This window comes from Phoenix dactylifera, chromosome 9 (assembly GCF_009389715.1).
Source record: "Phoenix dactylifera cultivar Barhee BC4 chromosome 9, palm_55x_up_171113_PBpolish2nd_filt_p, whole genome shotgun sequence".
Classification (NCBI taxonomy): domain Eukaryota; kingdom Viridiplantae; phylum Streptophyta; class Magnoliopsida; order Arecales; family Arecaceae; genus Phoenix; species Phoenix dactylifera.
Window position 1 is genome coordinate 22,513,636 of NC_052400.1, and position 23,948 is coordinate 22,537,583.

General features: G+C 42.0%; 4 protein-coding genes across 5 annotated transcripts in view; 1 reads left to right on the forward strand and 3 right to left on the reverse strand.

Moving 5' to 3' along the window:
- LOC103696902 (nuclear pore complex protein NUP205) overlaps positions 1–1,729 on the forward strand; it is a 43,513-nt gene extending 41,784 nt beyond the window's left edge. For both annotated transcript variants that reach the window (XM_026801056.2, XM_039130519.1), the window contains exon 45: positions 1,414–1,729. In XM_026801056.2, the coding sequence (XP_026656857.2) occupies positions 1,414–1,497 (84 nt within the window). In that variant the 3' untranslated portion in view covers positions 1,498–1,729. The remainder of the gene's footprint in view (positions 1–1,413) is intronic.
- Positions 1,730–3,566: 1,837 nt separating this feature from the next.
- LOC103696903 (embryo-specific protein ATS3B-like) lies at positions 3,567–6,038 on the reverse strand. Its single transcript, XM_008778625.4, has 3 exons — positions 5,442–6,038; positions 5,258–5,368; positions 3,567–4,376 (listed from the first exon to the last, which is right to left on the reverse strand). The coding sequence occupies exons 1-3, from the start codon at positions 5,589–5,591 to the stop codon at positions 4,095–4,097; spliced, it is 543 nt and encodes a 180-aa protein (XP_008776847.2). The 5' UTR covers positions 5,592–6,038; the 3' UTR covers positions 3,567–4,094.
- A 346-nt stretch (positions 6,039–6,384) lies between these two features.
- On the reverse strand, positions 6,385–10,380 carry LOC103696904 (heme oxygenase 1, chloroplastic). The gene is made up of 4 exons (XM_039130520.1): positions 9,858–10,380; positions 7,346–7,569; positions 6,932–7,039; positions 6,385–6,763 (listed from the first exon to the last, which is right to left on the reverse strand). The coding sequence occupies exons 1-4, from the start codon at positions 10,084–10,086 to the stop codon at positions 6,671–6,673; spliced, it is 654 nt and encodes a 217-aa protein (XP_038986448.1). The 5' UTR covers positions 10,087–10,380; the 3' UTR covers positions 6,385–6,670.
- A 9,313-nt stretch (positions 10,381–19,693) lies between these two features.
- On the reverse strand, positions 19,694–23,403 carry LOC103717836 (SPX domain-containing protein 1-like). Its single transcript, XM_008806371.4, has 3 exons — positions 22,987–23,403; positions 22,196–22,319; positions 19,694–20,372 (listed from the first exon to the last, which is right to left on the reverse strand). The coding sequence occupies exons 1-3, from the start codon at positions 23,269–23,271 to the stop codon at positions 19,957–19,959; spliced, it is 825 nt and encodes a 274-aa protein (XP_008804593.2). The 5' UTR covers positions 23,272–23,403; the 3' UTR covers positions 19,694–19,956.
- Between the last annotated feature and the right edge of the window lie 545 nt (positions 23,404–23,948).

Below are 23,948 nucleotides of genomic sequence, written 5' to 3' on the forward strand. Positions count from 1 at the left end.
ACTTGGGAGTTTTTGGTGAAATGTGAAGGAAGTATGCTTGTTGTGGACTGTGTGGACTATGCTTTGACATCTGGGATATTCATCATCATTGTTTTCGTCATCATCTATTGTTATTATTATGTGCTGACTTAAAATGGGAACCACGACAATGGATATTTATTCTTAATTGGGATCTTGCTGTTTGTGTCATGAAAATGGGTATTTTCTGTTCTTAAAGACTGAAATGTGCTAGAGTTGTGGTCTGCGTGGTGAGTCTTTGGAACAAAAGGACTGTGTGATGACTGTGATTGTTGGTAGTATTAAAATAGAATGGTTTTTCAGTGAGCCCTACATCTTGCAATCCTTTTTTTCTTGATTCCTAATTTGTATAGAAAAGCTAGTAATATCTGATGGTCTTTCTCGTCAAAATCTTGTTTTGCTTCTCAAAGAAGTAAATTTTTTCCATCAAGTCTGAAATTTACCTGCACATGAGAATGCATATCCCAACAGGACGATGGTTAAATATATTTTTTCAAGCGAAAAAAAAAGAATAATCACAACCATCATGCTGTGTGATCGTTGTGATTGTTGAAAGCATTAAATTAGGTTGGTTTTCCAAGGAGCCCTGCATCTTGCAATCTATTTATGAGTTATATGGAATATCTTTGGGATAGTGAGCATGTCTCTATGCACTATTAACTTATTGTGTCATGATGAATCTTCACTCCAGTTCCTAAATTGCATCAGAGTGACATCCAAGCCTGTAATGCAGCATTACTAGTAAAGTATCCCTTATTAGTGGAGCAACCAGAAGATGAATATTACATTAGGGTATCCTGATTCCTCTCACAATTAAGCAACTCCCTGATGGTAAAGTTTCATTCTAGAGGCAACGTGTTAATGAAATTAGCAGGTTTTTCACAGTAGCGCTCCATGTAGGGACTTGTGGTATGGAATCATATCAATGCAATTCTTGTTTGTAAAGTTGACATTCAGGATATCCAGGATGATGGAGATACTGAGGTTCATAATGATTATGTAATCACGATTACATTTTTTAATATTTAGATGATGGCATCATTGTTTCACTTCCAAATTGCAACTCAGACATACATGTACCCTTAAATGGAAGAAATTGATTGCCTTAAAACTAGTCAGACTCATGATAGTAATCATGTATGCAAAAGGCATTCTATCTGGCAATACTGTCAATAAGAAAGAATATTATTTTATTCTAATGTCATAGAACACATATGATTGGCAACTTCTTCAAAATCTGATTCAGTTCATCAGTCTTGTAGATGAGCCCATTGATTTTGGTATACAGAAACTTTATATGCTGTTTCCTTTGTGCATTATGTTGCTTTGTTTATTTTTTCTTCGTATGTATGTGAACTCAAGCTGTTTTTTGTTCATGGGTACTTGTTTCAACAGGAGAAAATTGGTCATGGTCTGAAGTCGTTCCAGAGACTCGTGAGCACACTAAAGGAAATGTCAATTCGGAAGATGGCTCTCTAAGTCTGACATAGAGATGTAAGGTTGTATAATTACCAAGAAATTGTTAGGCTACTTATGTAACAACTGGTTAGAGCATGGTCTAATCTTTAGTAATTAATATATAGAATGTCTTTCTGATTTCTTGTATATACAATTTTCATAACAAAGATTCTTGTATTCTTGATCAACTACTGGAAGTCATTGGAAAGGGCATTGATACAGCCTGGGCTACATAAAAGTATGAGTTATATCATAGCAGTTTAATGTTGGGCTACATAAAAGTATGAGTTACTCGGAGTTCGTGGGCTACAATCCTGATATGGTGCTCAAAGGACTACGCGCACGAATGATGGTGGAACTATTTGGTTGGACAAGTTTCTGGAGACAATATAGGTGGGTGGATACTCGTAACATAGCCAAGCTTGTGGTAACCGTGTGAGTTTATAGTGCAACTCTATCATCTATAGCACCCATAATAAAACTGGGAAGGAAATAAATTTTTTTCCGATTCCCTATTCAACCCCATAATTTCTGATCCATTGTCTCTCTTCCGGAACTTCCTAAATTTGCTGGACGTTGTTGGAGTTTGTAGGTGGGTTCTAACCCATTTCCGAGTTTTTGTTCCCAATTTTTTTCCAGGTGTCCGCTGGGTAGGTTCCGAGCAGAGAGTGCTGATCCATCGGTGCATTGTCTTTGGAGGATCTTCAGGCCAATTAAAGGAAGATCTGCAGTCCTCATCAATGGGTTGGCGCTTCTCTCACGAGACGTTGAGAAAGTAAGATAGGTTTTTATTCTCACAAGCCAGAATACTAGCAAGGTTTATAACATCACGCCAATTATGGGAAATGAATTGCATGTATATGCCTATCAGCACTAATCTTTGGTTGATATTAAGATCTGTAGGACATCCACAGATATCCTCCCCAAAGGGAGGAGGTCCAACTCCCCTCAATTTTCACCTGGCGTTTCCACCTGGTGCCGATCATCATCTTGATCATAAAGTAAATAGCTTTCTATGCAATCAAAAGTTGCATCACAGTTGCGATCCATCAGCTATTCGTCAAGTTTGTTGTGCTCATGGCCATTCATAAGACAGATCTTTGCCTACTTATTTGGGCGACCACCGGATTCTCCAGATTTTTACGTAGATGAACCTTTTTGATTTGCTCGCATAAGCATGTAGAGGATGATGTTTCTTTTTCAGCAGTTTTGAAGTAGAAGAGTGAGTCCTCACTTCCTCCTCACTCCTCCTTCCAAAAAAAAAGGGGGAAAAACGAAGAAGAAGAAGAAAGAAAGAAAAGAAGTAGAAGGGTGAGACTGATATAAATAACCCAGTGTGTTTACTTTTCCAGCATTTTGTATGTGCGGTGCTTGTAAGGTTTATGCGGTGGCTTCTTTCGAACTGATATCAAGTACTAGATCAAACATTTGGATATGGCTACTTGCTTAGCTATTTTGCAACGTTAACAAGTGCAGTAAAAATTTCGGCATTCTACATGTTAATCTGCATCTGATTTCAGTTGCTCCCTTCCCCCATTTTTACCCGTCAACTTTTGACTCACAAGACCTGGAGAACTGCTTGGTCAACCTGTAGGGTTGGCTGCTTGTTTCCTTCACTTTTGGCTCGCTGGATCTCTGCAATGGTCTATCATGAAATATCAAAGCCTGGAGAAGTTGGTTCTGGATTATATGCGCTAAGTTGCTCAACATATGGATCGATTGGTTTCCTGCTTTCCTTTATGGCGCAGCACCTTGTTGCTTCAGGTGACCAAGGTCTGGAACCGAGCCTGATCTATTGCCCATTGGACCAAGCTCCTTTATCTCACCAAAGGGGCAAGCAACCCGTAGGAACAACGTAAAATACCTTATGTGGAAAACGCCATGACATTCTCTGGATTATTGTGTGTCCGGTCAAATTTAATTGGCTGCAGGATGTACTAGTCAGAGTAGACTCTCTGTTTGGTTTTCCGTAAGCCTGTGAAGGTCGTGACTGAACCTATCCTAAGCCATCCAATTGCAGTAACTTATCCTCTGGCCAAATCGATCGTAACTTGAGATACGGTCAGCCATACACACAGATAATATATATGTATATTGGAGTTGGATGCTACAATGTTTGATAAAACACTATACATTCCTTCAGCTACATTAACAAGATAGTTAATATAACCGAATTGACTGCAGTTGGTTGGTAAGAAGTACATAAAACACCGTGTGACTCTGTAGGACAAGTTATGGTACGCGGAGCATTTTGGTTGGTTCAATCAATCACAAAGTTCCTACCGACTTCTGTCACAATAAATCAAACAAAAGGATCTTAGCCACCGAATACTGTAATTGGTGCTGCTAAATCTCCACTTACTATAATGCTTCCTGCTAATATTGTACTAGCTGCTACATCAACAACATAAGATGAGATAAAGAAGAAGAAGAGAGGGAGTCCAGCATGGACATCGGATAGGATAGGTAACTAAGTTCTAGTTATACTCTAGGCAATACATATATATATGATGATGATGGACACATGGCTTGCTTGGTTGCTTAAGATCAACAAGAGGAATCTTGGAGGTGAATGCAATGGGCAGAAGCAGAAGCAGAAGCAGCGGCAGCGGAGTTAATTAAGAGGACAGGAAGGAGGAGGCGGCGGCAACAGGACGGGGGCAATGGTTGAAGCCATACCAGACGGCGTTGGGGAGAGGGGTGCCGTAGTAGAAGGTGGTCGCCCGGCTGGCGTGGGGCTCGTACACCTTGACCCACTCGGGGGTCCACCCGTCCCAGCCGTCCCGCCTCAGGTACAGGTAGCAGATCCCGTACCCGCACGGCCCCTGGATTTTGAACGTGTCCGTCGAGCACCGCTCGAACGTGTCCGTCGTCGGATCGTCCAGCCTCGGCGCATACACCTGATCATCACCGCCACCATCGTCATCATCTATTTATATACATTCAAAATCGGCCCAAGTCCGAACCTTCGGCTTAAAACTGGATTAAAATGAAACAAAACCTCTCTTTCTTTTGAAACTTTTTTTTTCAGGAAAAACATCAAGTAGTGGGAGATATAATTGGCATGATCTGTTCAAATTTTTCGGTTCCTCGCCTTTGGCATCATCATACGCACATCGCTATGAACAAATCCAGAAAGAAAGAAAAAAAAAAAAAAACTCAAACGGCGTCCACCAGCACTCGATGAGGGGCAAAAAGCGACATCCTGGGAGGACAGGACAGGGCAAATGGCCTCCTTATATTTATTAAAAATCAGGCTCTTATTTGTCCCAATAAAAATAAGGCTCTTACGATGCGATCACGAGCATTTTATTGTGTCGAACCTTGTGCTAGATGGCAGATCCCCCTCGGTAACACCATCTCTCCGATCCAACTACATTTCTTTCTTTTCTTTTTTTGGGAGAAAGGGGAGAGCAAAGACCCACCGGGGATTTCCTTCGTTTCCTTTATTAAGTATATGAAATCAGGTGCAAAGAGAAGAGACTAAAAAAGAAAATAAAAGGAAGATAAAAAAAAAAAAGCTTCTTTTTGGTGCAATGAAATGAAGATAAAAAGATAGTATGTGGAGAAATTCTTTTTTTTTAAAAAAAAAAAAAGCAATGCAATTCGTAAGTATTTCTCCTAGTTTCATTCAATCTCTGTTTTCGAATCGTTGGGATTTATCTATTCCGAAAAATGCCCGATAATGCTCCCGGCAAGGTGGGAAATCGAGGAAACGAGAGAAAGCAGAGGTGGCCCCGGGGAAAAGAAAATTAGGAGACGATCCAGCAAAGTCTTGTACCTCGTTGTGGTAGGCGTCGCCGAAAGCAAGGCTGATCATGTCCCTGGTGTATCGTCTGGAGGAGCAACTCGTCTTTATCTTCACCGTGTACGAACACCCCCTTCCCACACCCTGAAAAAGAAGAAAGTTAACGACACCAACAGGAGAAGCTTTGGAAGCAAATCTCCATACAGATACCGCATACCTCCTGCTGCTTCTTCTCTTGGATCTCCGACTCCAAGGAGCGGAGCTCGTGGGGTCGAGGGTCCACAGGTTCAGCCCCCGAAGGATCGAGCGGGGACAAGGACAAGACGAGGATGACCGAGACAAGCAACCTGCTGCTCATCTTCACCATTTGTTCCTTCCCTGGGTGCCTTTTTTGCTTCCCTGGAGCAGGAGCAGGAGCAGGAGCAGGAGCGGAGCAGGAGCGGAGCCGATCAGATCCGGAAAGGAGACGGCGTCTCAGATGAGATGCGAGTGGGGGGTTTTTTTAACCAAGAAAAAAGGCTGGCAGGTTTAGATCCGTCCGATGGAACTAGTAAGTCGCAAACCACGTGATTCATGTTCCCCGATCACCACGATGCATCCGTCATGAGCGGGAGGGATGCATCGCTATTTGCAATCCACGTAGGAGGTCGACGCAAACGCACGCCATCGCTATTCGCCACCGACTCGAGTAAAGAGCTGTTTGCCGCGAGCGGCCGGATCCAGATTGATGATTGGGGGAGCATCCCAATCAGGCCCGCCACGTCAGCGTTGATGAGCACGCAACGCACGGTATCCGTGCGGATCTCGCCAAATCGCCCGTGATCCGCATAAATAAGATGATAATAGAGAATGGGACCGTGGACATTTGCCTAATTGCTCTTGCATTCATAACAGCCCCAAACCAGGTGCTTACCAGCCACGACGATACGAACATCTCGTAGAACCCATGACGACGAAACCTGCTCCTCCTGCGGATGGATGCATAAACAAAATAGCCGCCGAAGAAGGCTAAAAGCGCATGACAGGAAAACTTTCGCCAACATCGTCGAACAAGAAGATCTCGCCACGAACGATCTTTCAAACCACAATCACTTGCATTAATTACTCCAACAACAAACCATGGACCAGTTCCGATGCCACGATCCATAGCACCTGTCCTTTTTCATACCGCTCGCGCGGCAAGCCTTGCAGCAATATCATGAAAGATGATCATCGCTTTTAATCTATACATCAAATATTTTTTTTCTTCCACATTGACTAGGAATATTTTTTGCTCCATGTTTGACAGCAGATTTATTCAAGAAACAGCTTTTGTATGTGACAGGTAGCATGGACTACAAAGAGTCGATGAGAAGGAACAAATAAACCCTGAACAATCTTTCCCCATGCAGATCTTTTGCCCAAAGAATATCTACAGTTTGACAGTGTAACAGGATTCCGTGCTTGTTAAGACACTATCAGACGAAGTATCTCTCCTGAAAATTTGAATGATTTCTCCGTCTCCTCCAGGCAATGGTTCTTTTCTTCCCTAGACCAGCTCTGGGCAAGGCAGAAAACAGATATCCCTGTGTTAGATACATAAAATGCAAAGGTATTCGTTCCAGCAGCTATGAACAATTTCAAAGGAACTTCGGAAGTAATGAAGAACAGAAATGGATGCTTGATATTGCAGACTTGTGACAAGGAACCCAGATAAGGTTGTCTTACAGAAGCAACTTGGTTAAGCTTGTCTCTCACATTCTGCAACAGTTGGGAAAGATCCCCATCCCACTTGTAGAATTCCAGCTCCTTCTTGCTCAAGATCTTCTCAGCCACCTGGGATGACGCAGGGACAAAGTTCGGCTAAACATAATGCAAATGATGCAGGTGGCAGCCAATATTTTAAGCTTACAAGCACATATTGGCTGCAATAAGATGTGCCCACAAAAGTTACTGCTACGTTCTTCTCCTTTCTCCTTATTTTACTCCTTTCTCTTTATTTTACGCCAGCAAATTAAGTAGGTTTGTCGTATATTAGCATAAAGGAAATTTTGTATGCACCCATGCTTGAATTTTGGCAAGTTAAAGATTAATCTTGAGGCGTTTTAATAACTTACTTAAGAAACACAAAAGAAAACATACCTTTTTGCCAATAATTCGACCACCAGCAGTATGAGCAAAATATACATTGTAAAAATGGCAGATGAATGCTTGAGGATCTTTCTCTGACAGCTCTTCCAGATAACAAGCATAAGAAATCCCAGAAGAAGATGGTTCAGGAATGACATGACCCTGTTCCTTGAACCATTCTAGATCCTTCGCCAATTTCTCTGACCTTTCTAATCCTGTGTTCCTGAATTCAGCATCTGCAACCAAGAAAACAGAATGTTCCAATATGACATATATTCAAACTGCTCTATTCAGCTTGATTGCTGTTATATTAATCAAACGAACTCCTTATATCAACTTAACACAACAATAATGGGAAATATTAACATATTGCTCACTGCTTTCTTTCATACGATCAAGCTGCTACGAATTTTATATTTGGCTACATACTCAATTACATCAAATAACTATAAGGCGATTGAAAATTTTAACTCCCTCCATCAGGCTGACCACATAATTGAAAGGCAACCATGTTCTTCGTTTGTTTACATGCTGCTTTTAAGTTGTGATGAATAACATGGAGAAACACAAATTAACTTACGATTCCGGCTTGTATAAATGGTGGTGGCTACTCAAGTTTGGACTCAGGAAGATTCTCAGAAGGAACACTAAATTGAAAACAAAAAGGCACCATAGAGATATTATCATTTTTCATAGGAATACATACATGCTGGTATGGATACAAAAATTATCTTTCATGTATATGAACAATCCAAATGGTAGGATTAGAGGCAAGTTACGCTAGTGTACCAGCTCTTGGATCCAAAAAGCAGCCAAGGCCCCCTTAAATAGCCCAAAACCAAAAACCCATATCCCTCCATAGACCATTCCATTTGTCTTTTAATGCATTGATAATGAGTGGGAGTAATAATGCAAATGCAGAACCAACCTCACCCCCCTCAAACAGAAAAAGATAAAATAAAACAAAATACAACACAGACAACAAAACAAAAAGTTATAATAAAACTCTTTACATCCCAAGCTTCACACATATGTTGATGTGAAAATATTTCTCCTCCAATATTATGTCATCCTCGCCATGTCAGAACATGAGGTGTATGGTAACCACCTGATTTCAGTCAACCTATGTGTGCTACTGAATATAACTGGACATTGAAGTATATTTGAGATAAGAAAAGAGAAAACATAGATTATGCAATTTTGCTAATACCATGCCCATCTCTTATTTGCCAAATTAATCAAACTTAGATCAAACCAAGAAACCTTCTAACAACCATTGAAACGCCGATACAAAATTTCTATCACATCACAGGGAGGAAATAATTGTCCGATAAGGTTCTCTAAATTGTTCGCAACCTAAATTGGGAAAGAAAAAACAGCTACTATTCTAGCATTAGTTATCAACCTTTTCCTTCAAAAGACAAAAGGTTTTGCCTTCAGTCCAGAAGAAGAAAGAAACAATCATTTAAACTGGCAGATATTTACATATGTTAAAACAGTTGCATGTGCCTCCCTCAAATAATGCATTTTTGCCTCCAAACCAATTCATGAACATTTTACCAGCAATTACAGAATAGGTCAGAACTTTTAAGATTAATACCAACCGAAGTCATGTGATTGTAAGCCCTTTCTCATATCCAACATGCTAAGGAGGGTATCATGAGCCAAAAGAAACAAAACCTAGGATCTTCCAACTTAAGTATACAAAATGTTTCAAGGCTCTAATGTCTGAAAACCAAGGAGAGAACATCACTGACAGCCTCAATGGCCAATAGAAAGTGTAAAGGAGTGATGATAATCAGTTGGATTCACTTTCCAGAGTCATACAGAGTTCCGAAAGCGTCTTTTTTTCTATATATATATATATATATATATATATATATATATATATCTGTGTGTGTGTGTGTGTGACACAATACTTTCACGATTTAATCTTGCAGGCCAGTCAAGATGTCCAAAATATACGCAGCTGAACTGAAAACATGAAGTTGCAGTAAAAGCACATCAAGATGTTCATGGTGCCAATAAAACAATCTGGCACAAATATATCCATGTAGCTGATTTTCTATTATCTATGATTCATCAGGGAGACCTCCGATTCCCCGTCACGCCCATGTCTACTTCATCCCGGAGAATATCAGGATTTATGACAAGCAGAGAGCTCCACAAATCGAAATGTGGAAGTCTAAAACAATGCTTGAACCCAATTTCGCTTCTGTCTGTTTGAGGAAAATATAAGAGCAAGCATGAAAACCAAATATATGAAATTTGAGGAAGCCAGCATCAGCTGCTCGTACAGCTCAGCAAAAGTTCCGAATTTGCAATTAAAAGTCGAGTTCTTTATTTATTTATTTATTTTCTTTTAAGAAAATAAAGTCTAAGAGATAAAGAGAATAGCTCGAATAGAAGATCCGCGATCATCCGTTGAACTTATTGAAAGAAGGGCATCAATCGATCAATCAATCAATCAGTTAATAAACCAAGGAGCAAAAAGAAAAAAGAAAACTAAAGGGGAAAAGCTTACACCAGGGATGGGATGCCTTGCGGACGATGGTCTCGAGGGTGTCGTAGACCAGCTTGCTGTCGACGAGGAACCTGAGGTAGCCCTGGAGAGAGGGCTCCCACTTGGCGACGGGGGGGGAGTCGGGCTCCTTCTCCCCATCCTTGGCCTGGTCCCTAGTGTGCAGCTTCATGGCGACGGCCCGCATCTCCTCCACGAACCCCTTGGCGGAGGACCGGTCCTTCTTGGGCATCTCCGCCGTCCTGGCTGCAAAGACAACGAAGGGGGTCCGGAACCTGAGGAACAACCCGCGATGGGGACGGCACTCGCGGTCGCTGCCGCGGCGGCGGCGGTGGAGGGGGCCCAGGACTGGAAGGTAGGGTTCCGGGGAGGTAGGGAGACGAAAGGCTTGGGGAGGGCCACCCCAGCGGTGGAGGAGAAGGCTTGGGACTGGGAGATGGGTAGCGTAGAAGCCATCGCTTAGGGTCTGGTGGTGGAAAGAAATGGGAAGGCAGAAAAACCAAGTGCCCCCTTATATTAACCTTTCCCTTTTGTAACAAAACAAACTTTAGCCTAGCTACGGACCACCCCGCTTATCAGCCTGACACGGTTTCTTAGTTATCCATAGGAAGGGCGGGGAAAATAATGGAACACAAGAAACTTGCTGCTGCTGTGGACTCAGGACACGGTCGGCTAGGTTGAGGGTTGAATTTTATATTTGGGACCCCTTTAGTTCGGTTCACCAGAAGAATTTTTTTATTATTTTTTTTTTTTTTGAAAAACTAATGCTTAGGCATGTGATGCATAAAAAAGAGTGGTTTTATGTATTTGGTTGGCTATAAGAAGGTGGCATATTTCAAAATAACTTATGTTTGGTTGGATATCAATTTTTTTTTAAAAAAAAGGTAACATATTCCAAAATGACTTATATTTAGTTGAGTATATATTTTTTTAAAAAAAAGTTATATAAAATACATATCATATTTTTAATAAAGAAAAAAAATCTTATCCTATTCAATATAAATGCTTAAGGGTATTTTAAAAAAAAATTATATCAATTTTCAGCTGGTGAGAATTGGACATTTTCATATCCCACATAGATTTTTTTTTTGCCTCATTAAATGCAAGAATTTTATTCTCATCGAAAAACTACTTTTCTCTTTTTCTCTTTTAAAAGCTCTAACCAAATACGAGGCATTTCTCCATTTTTTTACCATACTTTTCTCTCTTCTCATCCCAAAAACCAAATGAGTCCTTGATGTGCATAAGGAAGAACAAGATGGTATAAATGCCAAACCCTACTCCTAGGACTCCCATTATTGATTTATAATTATTGGTATATAATGTATACACACACATACACACACACATATACGCACATACATATATTACTAAAGAGAACTTAGATATAAAATAAATATTGAAAAATAACACAAATTAGGTGTTACTATACCTTTTTTGGAAGTATTTAATATTTATTTGGTATATTATGTTTTAATCTAGACAAATTTAAATGTTTGCTACGATCAATATGAAAATGAAAAACTTGAAACTCCTATCATGCATATAATCATTAAAATTAATTAGGAAGATTCTTTTTTGGAAGGTCTTTATTGTTATAATCAAAATTAGGGCAACCCGATTTATTGATGTAAACAGTGGATGAGACTAGTAATTGGAAATTTGAAGTTCCAATCTCCTTGAACTTTCAGTCAAACAGACCTTTGTATATGTCCACAACATTTTGGAGATTTCATTAAAATCATCTGTCCACATGCGTCTCAACTAACTTGCTCCCAATCGGTCATCGCTTCCGAAACCTAATAATTGTTAGGGGACAAAAAAGAAAAAAAAAAAAAGAAGATAAAGGTTATTAAGATTCAGTCCCTGCATGTGCACATATGAAACTGGAAACAATCACCCACCACCCTAACTTAATGGTATCTGGCTTCAAATTGCAGTCCTAGGCCTCGAATTCATTGCAGAATGAAAAGGGATAAAACCATGAAAGTTTTGGATTCAGGTCCAACTAAGAAGGCAGCAGATGATCATCAAAAGAAAATGGCTGAGGCTAAAAAAAACTGATTAGCATTGCCACTGCGCATGGATGGCATGCATAAAGAAATGGTCAGATTTTTCCCCCAGATTGATGTTGCGAATCCTAAAGTTTCGTGCAATTTTATCGGAGAACATCAATTCAGGGGGAGGAAAAGAAAGTTTTGGACCATCTCATTCTAGCGCGCGCGGTGTCTTTTCTGTCTGATTCCAATTATGTTGGACTAAATTCCCTGAGGAGAGGATGCCTCTCTGGTCGTCCTTCGAGATGGACGGGACTTGAGAGACTAAGGATCTCCCGGTCTACTTCTTCGCACGAAACTTTTACATTGAATCTAGTACTCCCGAGTTTGTTTCGAGTTTTGACCATCGATACTGGTTATAGACCGTCGTCATGTGGGAATCTCGGCCTATATCTTTGTCTCCTGTCTGCATGTTTTCAGATCCATATCCCCTCCATGCGGTCAGAAGTGTACAAAATGTGGACATCCAGCAGCAAATGAACAGCATATACTAGCTAGTTTGCCATGCAGCCCGGTCATGCTCAAGTTGTAGGAGAGGCTGGGAGACCCGCCCCTCTTTGTGCCCTGGCCTTTTGGCTACTTCAGCGAGAGAGATCAGTGAATTGGGCCTTGGTCCGCTGGTTACACTCCCTCTGCCTGGCAAACGTTTTGAGTTCAGTTTTTGGACGATGAATTTGGATAATTGTAATACATTGAAGGTCATCCAACACTGGTAGGATTTGTTTTTATTTTTTCTAAGACATATTTGAACTTGCTCTCTAACACCAAAAAGAGAAAGCATCGCCTTGTAATATATATATTGATGACCATGCATTAGTTGTAATTAAATTTTATCGTTCACCAAATTAAAGAAGTACCAAAACTCTCTGCATCGATGTATGTTGGTCATGGATCTTCTTCTTCTTGTTTTTTGTCTACGAGACTGGATGTCCAGAGACATCCCATCCATAACTCCGACCAACTTCAATCCAACTAGACCATGCAGGACCAAGGCTTTTGGGCATGGCAAGCTTGTGCGAAGGTGAAATATAAGTCGACGTCCTGGAGAATCGAATGAGTTCGAATCCCCTACGATGCAGCTTTTGCGCTGCAGAGTGCTGTACCATTGTAAATAACCGCTACATTATCATACCTCATATATATATATATATATATATATATATATGCCTTCAGCGTGATACATGGTGAGTCATAGAGATGAAGCAGAGCCAACCGTTTCCGAGAAGAATGATGTGGTTGTTATTTATGCTGGTACAACACCCTGCACGTCGCACGGCAGAGTATCCAGAGTCGAATTGAATACCCTACTTCTTGTCTAAGAAACTAGAGGTAATCCCATCATAAAGCATAGTCGGACATGCATAAAAAAAAGTTTCGGCTTACTCAGCACCTCTGATCTCCACAGTCGCCATGAACACTAGCTAGTCGATGCGAAGACATCGGAAATTGCTATTTATAGGAAAAAACCAGTTTATCGAAGACAAGCCAACAAAAACAAGAAGCCGAGCGGTAGACATCGAACCGCAGGAACGGCAAGAAGCCTCGGATGCATGCACAGATAGGATAATAAAGCAGAGCCGCCTACAAGGGATGGGAAATATATAGGATTCCGAGATACATGACCGTGTCACTCCAGTCAGAAAAAACCTAGGAAATATATAGGATTCCGAGACTCTCGTTGAAAAGCCACGTCTGTTCCTTCAAATGCGCAGACCATGCGCAGATCAACCCCTAAAGAATGATTCTCCAACTCCCTTGTACCAGTAGTGCTCCGGGGCCTCAGCCTGGCTGATGATATCCAGGTAATTAGGGGAGCCGAGCACGTAGCCCGATGGAAGGCCAGGACCCTGACCCGAGTAGTCTCCGCGAAGCGGCGAGCTCTGAGAGGCCAGAGAGCCCTCGTTCTGGGCACCAACTCCAAATGATGATGGAGGGCTCGAGTCATGCATCGGATTAGGAGAGATGGGCAATTGAAGGGATGGGCCGTGAGTCGGCACCCGAGCTTTGACCCTCACCGGAAATTGCCGACTCCCCGGCGAGGATTGATGATGAGCTGCTGATGATTCGCCGCGAGGGCGCGAAGCAGGAAGCCCCGTGAGGCGCTGAACCCAACGCCATGAATTCGCTAGCCTCGGCATGGATAATCTTGGGCGACACCATGTAGATGATGACGGGCTTCCTCGCAGGCTTCTGGATCCTGCGAGTCTCGTTCCGGATCGTGAGGTGCGCAGGTGGTGGGCGTCGGAGCCCAACCTTCCGGCCGTGAGATCTCAACGAAGACATGGATATGGAGTCTGGCGAGCAGCTTCTCCGGCAGCAGCGGCGGCAGCAGCACATGCATTCAAACCAACAAATTTAGCTTTCTTATGCTGACAGCACGAACCATGCCCTTGATTGCTGCTTGATATATAGCTGATACAAAGTCAACTCCGACTGGAAGACATATAGGAAGGCACGTGCTTCCATTACAATTTACACGACCAACTCCACGCCCGCCATCTCGGATGGCAGGAGCGCGGGTTCAGATCGGAAAGGCTCACAAGAAAACTTCACCAAAGCATCCACGTAGTAGGAACCAGAGAAAAAAATAAATAAATAAAGCCGATGGACTATTATTCTAAAGTAATTGTCAATTTGATATCACCCTCTCGTTTAGATTATCCCGGATGGTTGGCCGCCCAAGGTGAAGTAAGCCGCCACATGGGAGGGTCATTTCAAACGGTTGGTTTTGAGCCATTCAGAGCAAAAGACCTGCAGCAGAGTCAATGGATGAGATGGCTGTCGAGAAGCAAGAAAGGCTGGATTGCTGAATCAACGATCCAGCCAAATCAGGCATGTCACCTAGGATATCATTTCCACCAAGCGTAGCACGAGGAGTAGAAGGGAGACCAGGTCAGCATAAGCTCATGGACGCATCGATTTGGATAATGGAGAACCAGGAAAGGCTCAGTCCATGGCCAGACAAGAGTCTGTCGACGGGAGACTTGTGTATCTGAATCTAGCATTTAGTGGGGGAAGCCGGCCTTCCATGTTTAAAGCAAGACAAGAGGCATGGGTTCAGACGCCTTGACAGCTCTGGCAATGATAGGAATGTATATATATATCGTTGGAGATTTATTCGCCTCTATGGCCTTCCTTGCCTTCTCCTTAGTAATAGATAAAGTAGCAGCAGCAAGACGAACGTACAACAGTCAAAATGATTGGGAAAGGACGTTAGTAAAACTAGGAGGAAAACATGAGAATAAAAGGAAAAAAGATAGCATCAAAAAATTTATGTTGACACGACTCTTATGAATTTGAACCTAGAAGCAACTCAGAAAGCCAGGTCTTTCGTAATCAAAGTTGGACAGAGGCGACTGTTCGGACAATGTGAAATTTTCATAATCACAAACATGCAGCACCACTGAGAAAAACATCCACAAATGACCTTTGAAATTTCACAAAAAAAAAAAAAAACGAAAAAGAAGAAGTCAAAGAAAGACAAAAGGATGGCATTTGAATAAAAATGCATTTACCTACTCCCTGACGATGGCTAAAGAGGCAACTATGGCAACAATTACAAGCAAAAGGTTCCAAAGGAGGTTAGGTGAAACTACAGATCATAAACAAACGAAAAACAGTCTTTGTTAATAGGATATTTAAGGTTCAGAAAGAGGTTAGGTGAAACTACAGATAAACAAAATAAAAACAGTCTTTGTTGATAGGATATTTATGGTTTTTAAGTCTAGCAGTTACTTAGGGAACCTGATCTTTCATAGTGAGACGGGCAAAAAGTTCAGACACTTGAGGCATGTGATAACATTGAAAGAATATTGTCAAGATGACCTTAAGCACAAAAACAATTACCCGATCCCTGATGACAGATACAAAAAGGTAGAAGAAACAACAATGAGAAGCAGGAAAAGCTACAGAGAAAGATTTGATGAAACTATACGTGAGCAAAATAATAACACTGACAATGCATAAAAGATCATAAACGCTGATCTTCTCTAATATTTCTTAGGAAGAACATGAAACCAGAAAGCGCATATCTCAATCTTCTGCAGTGGGCCTAGCAAGCTGAAAACTAGCCCAGTCTCTGAACTACCACTTCTCAAACCTCTTATTGCAGTCCAATGCACACATCCTAGATTCTTGTCGAGATACACGAGGCAAGCGCTGCACATGAATATGCCTTCATTCTTTTGCATTATCTGAGAAAGGAAATAGAATCACATTATAGATTTGTATGGCATAAATCCAAAAAAATGATTCCTATTTGCTCGAGGTGATATATATTGTGCATCATTTGTTACTTTACTGCTTCCCAGGAACTTCAGGATAGTCCACATATTTATTAAAATTTAAATGTACATAGAATGTAACTCAAGAAACTCACCGGTATTTTTTTTAAGATCAGTACACTTTAGCTTCCTAGTTCAATCGTTTCTTAGCATCTTTCTTTTGGAAACCTCAGAATATAAGGTTTCCAACCAAGCCAGAAAGGTTTTCCTAGGTAATTCACCAACTTCACTGCCTCTGTCATTTACATTTCTGAGTATTCTACTTCTGATATTAGATGCATAAAATTTTACGGCACGAAGTGTATTTAAACTTCATGAAAAGTTTTCTTACAGTGTACATGAATTCAATCAGCTCGTGCACAATTTGTCCCGCTGAACTTATAGCAATTCCATCAACGGAGAGCTTTGGAAGTAGCAGAGCACAAGACTGGCCCTCCTAGGCCACTACAACAACAACAACAACAAAAAAGAGACCAGTTTACTTCCACTATCACTCTCTTTTCCTATGTACTTGTCCTTTACTCGGTCTCTTTCACCTCTTTTAATTTGTTCAATTCCCTAGTATTTCCAGCATCAGTCAGTATCAGAGCATCAATAGAACATCTCATCATTTCTCTTATTTCCTTTTTAAGAAGACATCTTTTATCCAAATCATGAGTCGCGCCAATAATGACCATAATGAACTCCTTTCACAATCACGAAGAATTACTTCGTTAACAAGATGAATGCTTGGCTCGAATAGAAAGGAAGGGTAGATGAAGGCTTCAAGGAACAAGACAAACGTTTCGGCTTCTTCAAGCCATGCTTTCTCAGTTCGTGAGAACGAGAACTACTTGAAATGATAAGGCATCATCCTCCAAAGTTGTCCCTTTGTCACAAATTCAAGATCGAGATCAACGTAAGCAAAGACACTAATTGAGGAGATGAATGAAGTTAAAAATTCATTTCCAAGACCTCATGATATGGTGATATCTCATACCTCTAATTCTCCTTCTAAGACTGCTGCATGCGTCCTCTTCTCCAGCAATTGGAACCCACATAATTGCAAGATCTAAGTATTGCATGAAATCATCAATTATGATGGTGAATCATGTGGAGACATTCAAGTACCAGAAAAGATGTTTAAGATTGATAATAAGGATCTATGCTTTGCTGCCTTAAAGATTTTGAGCGAAAATGGAGAGTCATATTTGATCAATGGTCTTCCTTTCTCCTCACTTCACTTATTCAAAGATTTTGAAGAAGCTTTCTAGGCTTACCATTTTGATTGCTACACTCTTGTTTGATTGAACCAAAATTTTATGGAAGAAAATATTGTAAGAATTTATCGAAACAAAATCATATGATACTGCATCATCCATCATGATGAAAGATATTTAATGAGAGGTGTAAGAAGGAAAAATTGAGGGCAGCATAGCAAAAGATATTTACGGACCTATAGCATCAAGCGCTTAACAAAGCTTTGAACTTATAATGATTTCTACGCAGCGCAACTGTTAGATGCAGTAGCCATGGACCAACTATATCGGGTCAGCCCAATTAGATTCAGTCCATTTTGGAGTGGCATATAATTTGGTTAAGAAATCAAAATCTAGTATTGGTTATGCTTATTAATTATGACTAGCAATATTGTTCTGCTTTAATTTTGTATTATCAATATTGAATGTCTCTTAAATATTTCAAAACTTATTAATTATGGTTCATGCATGATATGTTTTAGAGTTTGTAAAAGTTATGTTGTTAATGGCAAGCATTAATGCGATGGAATATGTAAGGACATCTTGTATCTACATAAATACATATGCGAAATAAAAAGAAAAAGATGGTGAGGAATTTAGAATGAAATTTGATAGAGGAAAAAATGGATCGTCCAGCCCATAACTAAAAGGCCACCCAGTTTCGGCCCCAATAAACACCAACGACAGACGACTACATCTTCACTTCGGCCTAGAGCCAGCTCGTCCTCAGAACTCCGCCGAAAGCTCCACCAACTCCAGACATTCGCTGACTCTTCCGACCAAGCTCGAGGTACCTCCAGACAATCCCTGACCCATCCCGACCAAGCTCGGGGCGCCGACCCCAGCGATACACTTCGACTCTCGAGCTCGGGGCACTTCACCAAGCACATCTCGGAATCTGGGAGGCCGAGCTACTTCCAGCACCCGCCAAGCCGACCTTGTCAAACGCATGATGCGACTGCTTAACGAGCTCGCCCCTCGCCAACGACTACACTCATGTGCGGGCCTACGCTACCTTACATGGTCGTACTTCACCATACTACCATGTTATGTCTCCATAACCAGTCAGCAATAGTCAGATAGTACCTTGACTAATCCAGCCATACCCTGCCATGACTGTCCACACCCTACCGTTCTCAAGAACGGGCTGTACCGCACGTTACCAGACAACCTGAGCTGCGCGCCATCTGGCTCAGAGCCACGCCCCTCATAATGAGGCTAACAGTACCTCCATCACCTGGGCCACTCCACCGAGACTATATAATATCTAAGGGATCCTTTCGGCTAGACAAAATTTACCCCCACTCTAACTTGATCGTCGGAGGGCTTCTTACCGGAATTCTACCGGTGAAACTTTGTGCATGTCCGCGATCGTTGCGCAGGAAATGACTTCCGTCTCCCTCTTTTCAACCACCGGCGGCTCCCTCGACTCCACCGGCGTGGTCACCCTCAGGCCAAATTTGAACCACAACAAAATTTATGTTAATTTTTATTTGAATTTACTGATGGATTCTACTTGTTATCTCTCCTTTCCTATTTACTTCTTCTTTATCTTTTCCCCATTTCTAGCTTAACCACTACTATTTCTAGCACCAACTGTCATAATACTTCACACATAATTTTAATTTCATTTGCCTGGTAACAAGTGATGATGCAACTACAGAAACATCTACTCTTACCTTTATAAATGGTGATCAAGAAACCCCTTTCAAGGGTTAAAGTGATTAAACTTTCTAACTTGGTCCACGCCGAGGTTACTAAGTCCACCATTTCCTTCTCCATGTTCGCTTGCCATTGGCACATTATCACAACGGAATAATTTGGTCCCATCAGAATACAAAAGAAAACCATTTGTGATTCTTGATCATAGGATAAGAAATTCATGATCGTAAGAATAGCGCTGATCATAAGAGTAGTGATCCTTAACTAAGAACATATGGTCATCACATACTACAGGCCCCTAAATATAAAACATATCGCATTCTGTTACCAAGTTTCTTTCTTACAAAAGAAAAGGAGGAGAAAAAAGAGAGAACTACGAAGGCCATATGGTTCCAGATCTTCCAACTCCATGAAGACAATCAACATATATTGATAGATGGAAACGGCTCGAGCGCATGCTACATCTGGACATAAGAAAGTAACGTACAAGCGAAGAACGGTAGTTCATGGACATGCCAAGGAGCCATTTACGAGGTCCAAAAGCTAACCATACAAGACAGAAAAGATTAGCCATCGCTCTCAGCAGCAACACAAGCAAATCGGAGAAATGAGCAATCGTGCAAGATACTCTCGGATTCTTGTATGCGTATTTAGATTTGAGCATTTTACATCTGTTAGAAACCTAGCATCTAATACAGGTAAGCATATAAGCAGCAACGAGAAAAGGGCAAAAATAAAAACAAAGGGGAATCACAATCCCATCTCCGAGCAAATCCCAAGATGCAAGTATCGAAGCTAAATGATCCATGCGCGCGCGCGCAGAGTGTGCGATCATTTTGCCGCTTGTTCAAGCACAGGAATCTTATTCCACCTCTCCTCCAGCCCACTGCTCTGCAACGGTGGCAACGAGAAAAACGCTGACTGTGGAACTCCCGCTTCTGATCTCTTTCAGCGCCCGCAATGCTGCGATGGTGCTCTTCATGTACAAGCTCTTCATGTACTCTATATCCTCCAACTCCGGAACCCCTCCTCCGACCAAAGAGGAACCAGGTTTTGATGGCTTCTGCTCTCCATCACCTTCTCCCTCCCCGTCGTCCCCAGATACCGATGGCTGTTCTTTCTTAGGGAAGAGGCGGTCCAGCATGGCCTCACACTCCTTCACCAGCTTGTATAGCAGATCAGTGGTGAAGAATGGCTGCTGGAGCACCTTCTGGATGAAGGGTAGCCGGATTAGAGCCCCTGTCCTCTTGTCGTACTTCTTCAGTATTTTCACCAGCCCTGTTCACATATTAGAAAGAACAGCATCAGCCTTCCGACACTCGAAAGCTGGAGTCCAGGAAAAAAGAAGCGCCAACAGTTGCGAGCCATGCGGTAAACCATGATGAATTCGCTTCTGTTTTTTTTTTTTTATTATTATTATTATTTTCCCAGAGATGGGTATCCTAAGCTCATTGACCAGAAACAGAAACATCATTTACAAGGTTATTTACTTTTGCCATTAGCCTGTCTGAAAAATAAGATTGGGTACGAAATAGTAAGATACAAGTCAAGCAGTCATCAAGGTACCAGTTTCCCCACAGGAAAACCTAAATTTTTTTCAAAAATTCTCTAATGACTTGTAAGCATGATGAGCAGATACAGCAAGTATCTATACTAACTCACGAGAGCATAACGTAATATTTGACCATTTTGTGAAGTTTGGAGGCAGCTGAGGATTGCCGAACTGATCGATCAACAACTTTGAAAAATTACTTAAATTTCAAACTGCAGAACTCCGTAATGATCAAACATGACTAGAAAAGATGAGAGAAGAAGTTTGTTTAGTTAAAATGGTTCGCATTGTTAGCAGAATTTTGTGCTTCATCTTGGTTGGCGCAAGGAGATATTAGATGTAGTTATGTTTTCAAACATAAAGCTGTTTGCATTTCATCTATTTAATAAAGTGCCCTTATTAAGGGAAACATTAAATATCTTAAAACAAAATCAGATTTCACAATTAGGCTAAAAGTTTACTTAGCAAAACTTGAACAGAGTATGGCAATTCAAGTGAAATGCTGAAAACTCCTGTAAACAAACTCACAACAGGGTGCGATTTTTTTTAACAAAGGCTGGCAGGAGTCAATTAAGAGACTTGCTATAGTTCGAGGAATTCCTCCTCTCTCCTAAGAATTGTATCAAACAGGACTGCTATTCTCGACTGTTATCATAGACTCTTATTGCATACTGGTTGGGACTAATGAACATGTCTCATGGTATCATGTACCTCCAGCTACAGCTTTGCTTTTAGCGTCTCAATCTGATGTGGTCCGAATCTCCTCCGTTCTACTCAGGTTTGAGCTATACTAGCATAACAAGATAGCTCGTATAAAAACCTCGCATGGATAATGTGCCCATTTTTCTCCCCCCAGCCCGGGGAAAACTAAAGGAGCAGCAAACTATACAATAACAAGTCCCAGGCTATTGGCGGGTAAAAAAAAAAAAGAAAAAAGCTGAACGTCAGATGTGTAACTATTTTTCGTAAAATCTACATGTTACGCTCGTAATTAATCAAGAAAGCTCATCAGGTTTTTGATGGGTCAACTTATAATTCCACACACTATCTGACTTGCAACAGGTCAGCTCCCATGAAAGTTTCTACAATGCAAGGTCCCGCACATAATTCACATTTTAAATTCATAAATTATGATGTAAAATTGTTCAATTAATTTACTAAGAAGCGCCTGCATGGTGGTGCCTTGTGCTTATCGTCACACCACCGCTCTGTTCTGAAGTCAAGCAATGTATACATGTGGATTGAAGAGTCCGCTCATCTTAAGCTACAGCTATGAATCCTTCTACGTGTGTTGCAACAATACTTAGCGGATAATATATTATCTGTACGACCACGGAGCCAAAATTAGCCTCGGACAAGAAGCATGGTGCATTGGTGCTACATGTAGATCAAAATTCGATCGGGCGCTCAATTATAAAATATTAGATCATTTTTATAAATCTTTTATAGAAGTGAGATGCATGACGGGTGGGGTGATCGCAACAAGCTTGACTGATGAAAACTAAGGAGGTCCGAGGACTTGATATATATGGGGGCGGGGACTACTTACCGGTGTAGTTGAGGGCGCTGTAGTTCTCGAGGAGGACCATCTCTCCGTGGAAGTCCACGATCTCCTTCCTCACCTTCATCAGCTCCAGCTTGGACTCCGCTCGAGCTACTCGGTCCTGCAGCTCCTGCGACGCCGCACAACCATGCCTTTGTTAGCTACCAATGGAACGCGAGCCAACCGCGCCAAAGAAATATAGCCAGACACGTACAATGTACCGACATAACGGAAACGGAACGGAGCCACGTGCCGCGTGAAAGGAGGGAGGAGGAGGTGGACAGAGAACAAAAGCCAAGCCAAGCCAAGCCAAGCCAAGCCAAGCCAGGCGAGGACTCGTGTCTGCCAGCTGGCAGGCGCAGAGGAAACCTCGTTCGGAACGGAAACGGCTCTCTTTGGAATATTCGCGCGGCGAAAACAGATCGATTATAATGGAAGACGGGACGGGAGAGGAGTGGCTATTAAAAAAGAAAAAGAAGAAAGAAGCGGTGGCGGACTCACTGACAGCGATCTGAAGGGAAAATATACAACGAATTAAATTGATGATGGTGATGAATGATCCCGGGGAAAAGCAGAGGAAAATTCGAGAAGAAAGTGGTTGGGGAGCGACGCCTTTAACGAAAGGGAAAGGAAATCCGAACTATTGCGCCGAACGGAAACAAAAAAAAGAGAGATGATAATACCTAATTCTCAAGAGATATCTTCCACTTTACCACTTTATCCATTTTATTAATTAATTTAGTTAATTAATTAATTTAAGAGGAGGAGGAGGAGGAGGAGGAGGAGGGGAGGCGGACCTTCTGGCGGATGATATACTCCTCCTCTTTTTCGACGAAGAAGGCGTTAAATTTCTCGAGCTCGGCTTCCAAAAGCCTCAAGAAATCCACCTCCTCCCGCGTCATCGCCGCCTCCGACGCGGCAGCGCTGTCACCATCATCGGCCACCCTGGGCCTCTTGGCCGGCCGATCCCCGCCGCCGATGAGCTTGAGGCGCTTCTTGAGCTCCTTGTAGGACAAGAACTTGTCCCTCCATTCCGGCAGCGTCTCCTCGATCTGGTTGCTGAGGCTCTTCCCGAACTTCATCTCCAGATCCGACAACGAATGAACGAACTGAGTAGATAGATGGATGGATGGATAAATTCGTGATGGTTGAAACAGGCGGGAGAGAGAGAGAGAGAGAGAGAGAGAGAGAGAGGGAGGGAGAAGATGGAGCGGGAGGCGATGATATAAGTATATAACGAGAGGAGTGGTTGAAGGGAGAACGGGGAAGCGGAGAATATTCGAGGATCGGAGAGAGAATATTCGGCGGGGAGGATATTTGGGGTATTATTCCTTCCCTTGGCGTTGGGAGCGGGGCCTCGCTTTCCGTCCGAACGCGACCCCTCCAGCCGGGCGCGGTACGTATCTCCTTCGCGAGCTCCCTATCCTTCCACGTGTGACCGCCACAAGCCGAGGCTCGTGGCTCGGCTTGGCTCCTGAGTTAGTACTACGTCTTTACATCTCAGAGCACGGCCTTGGGGACCGGATGGAAGCTGGAATGATTATTTCTTTCTCATTACGCTAGGGCACCTTCCCGAAAATTAATGGATAGAAGATTATTGCCAATTAATTCCATTAATCTTAAATATCATCGCTCTCGTGTACCTTTTGTCTGATTGATAGGAATATTCCCCTGCTCGAGTATCTTAGAAGCATCTCAGTGGATATTCTCCGCCAGATGAAAAAGAAGCTGTGTCTTCCTTGTGCGCTTTCTCTCTCTC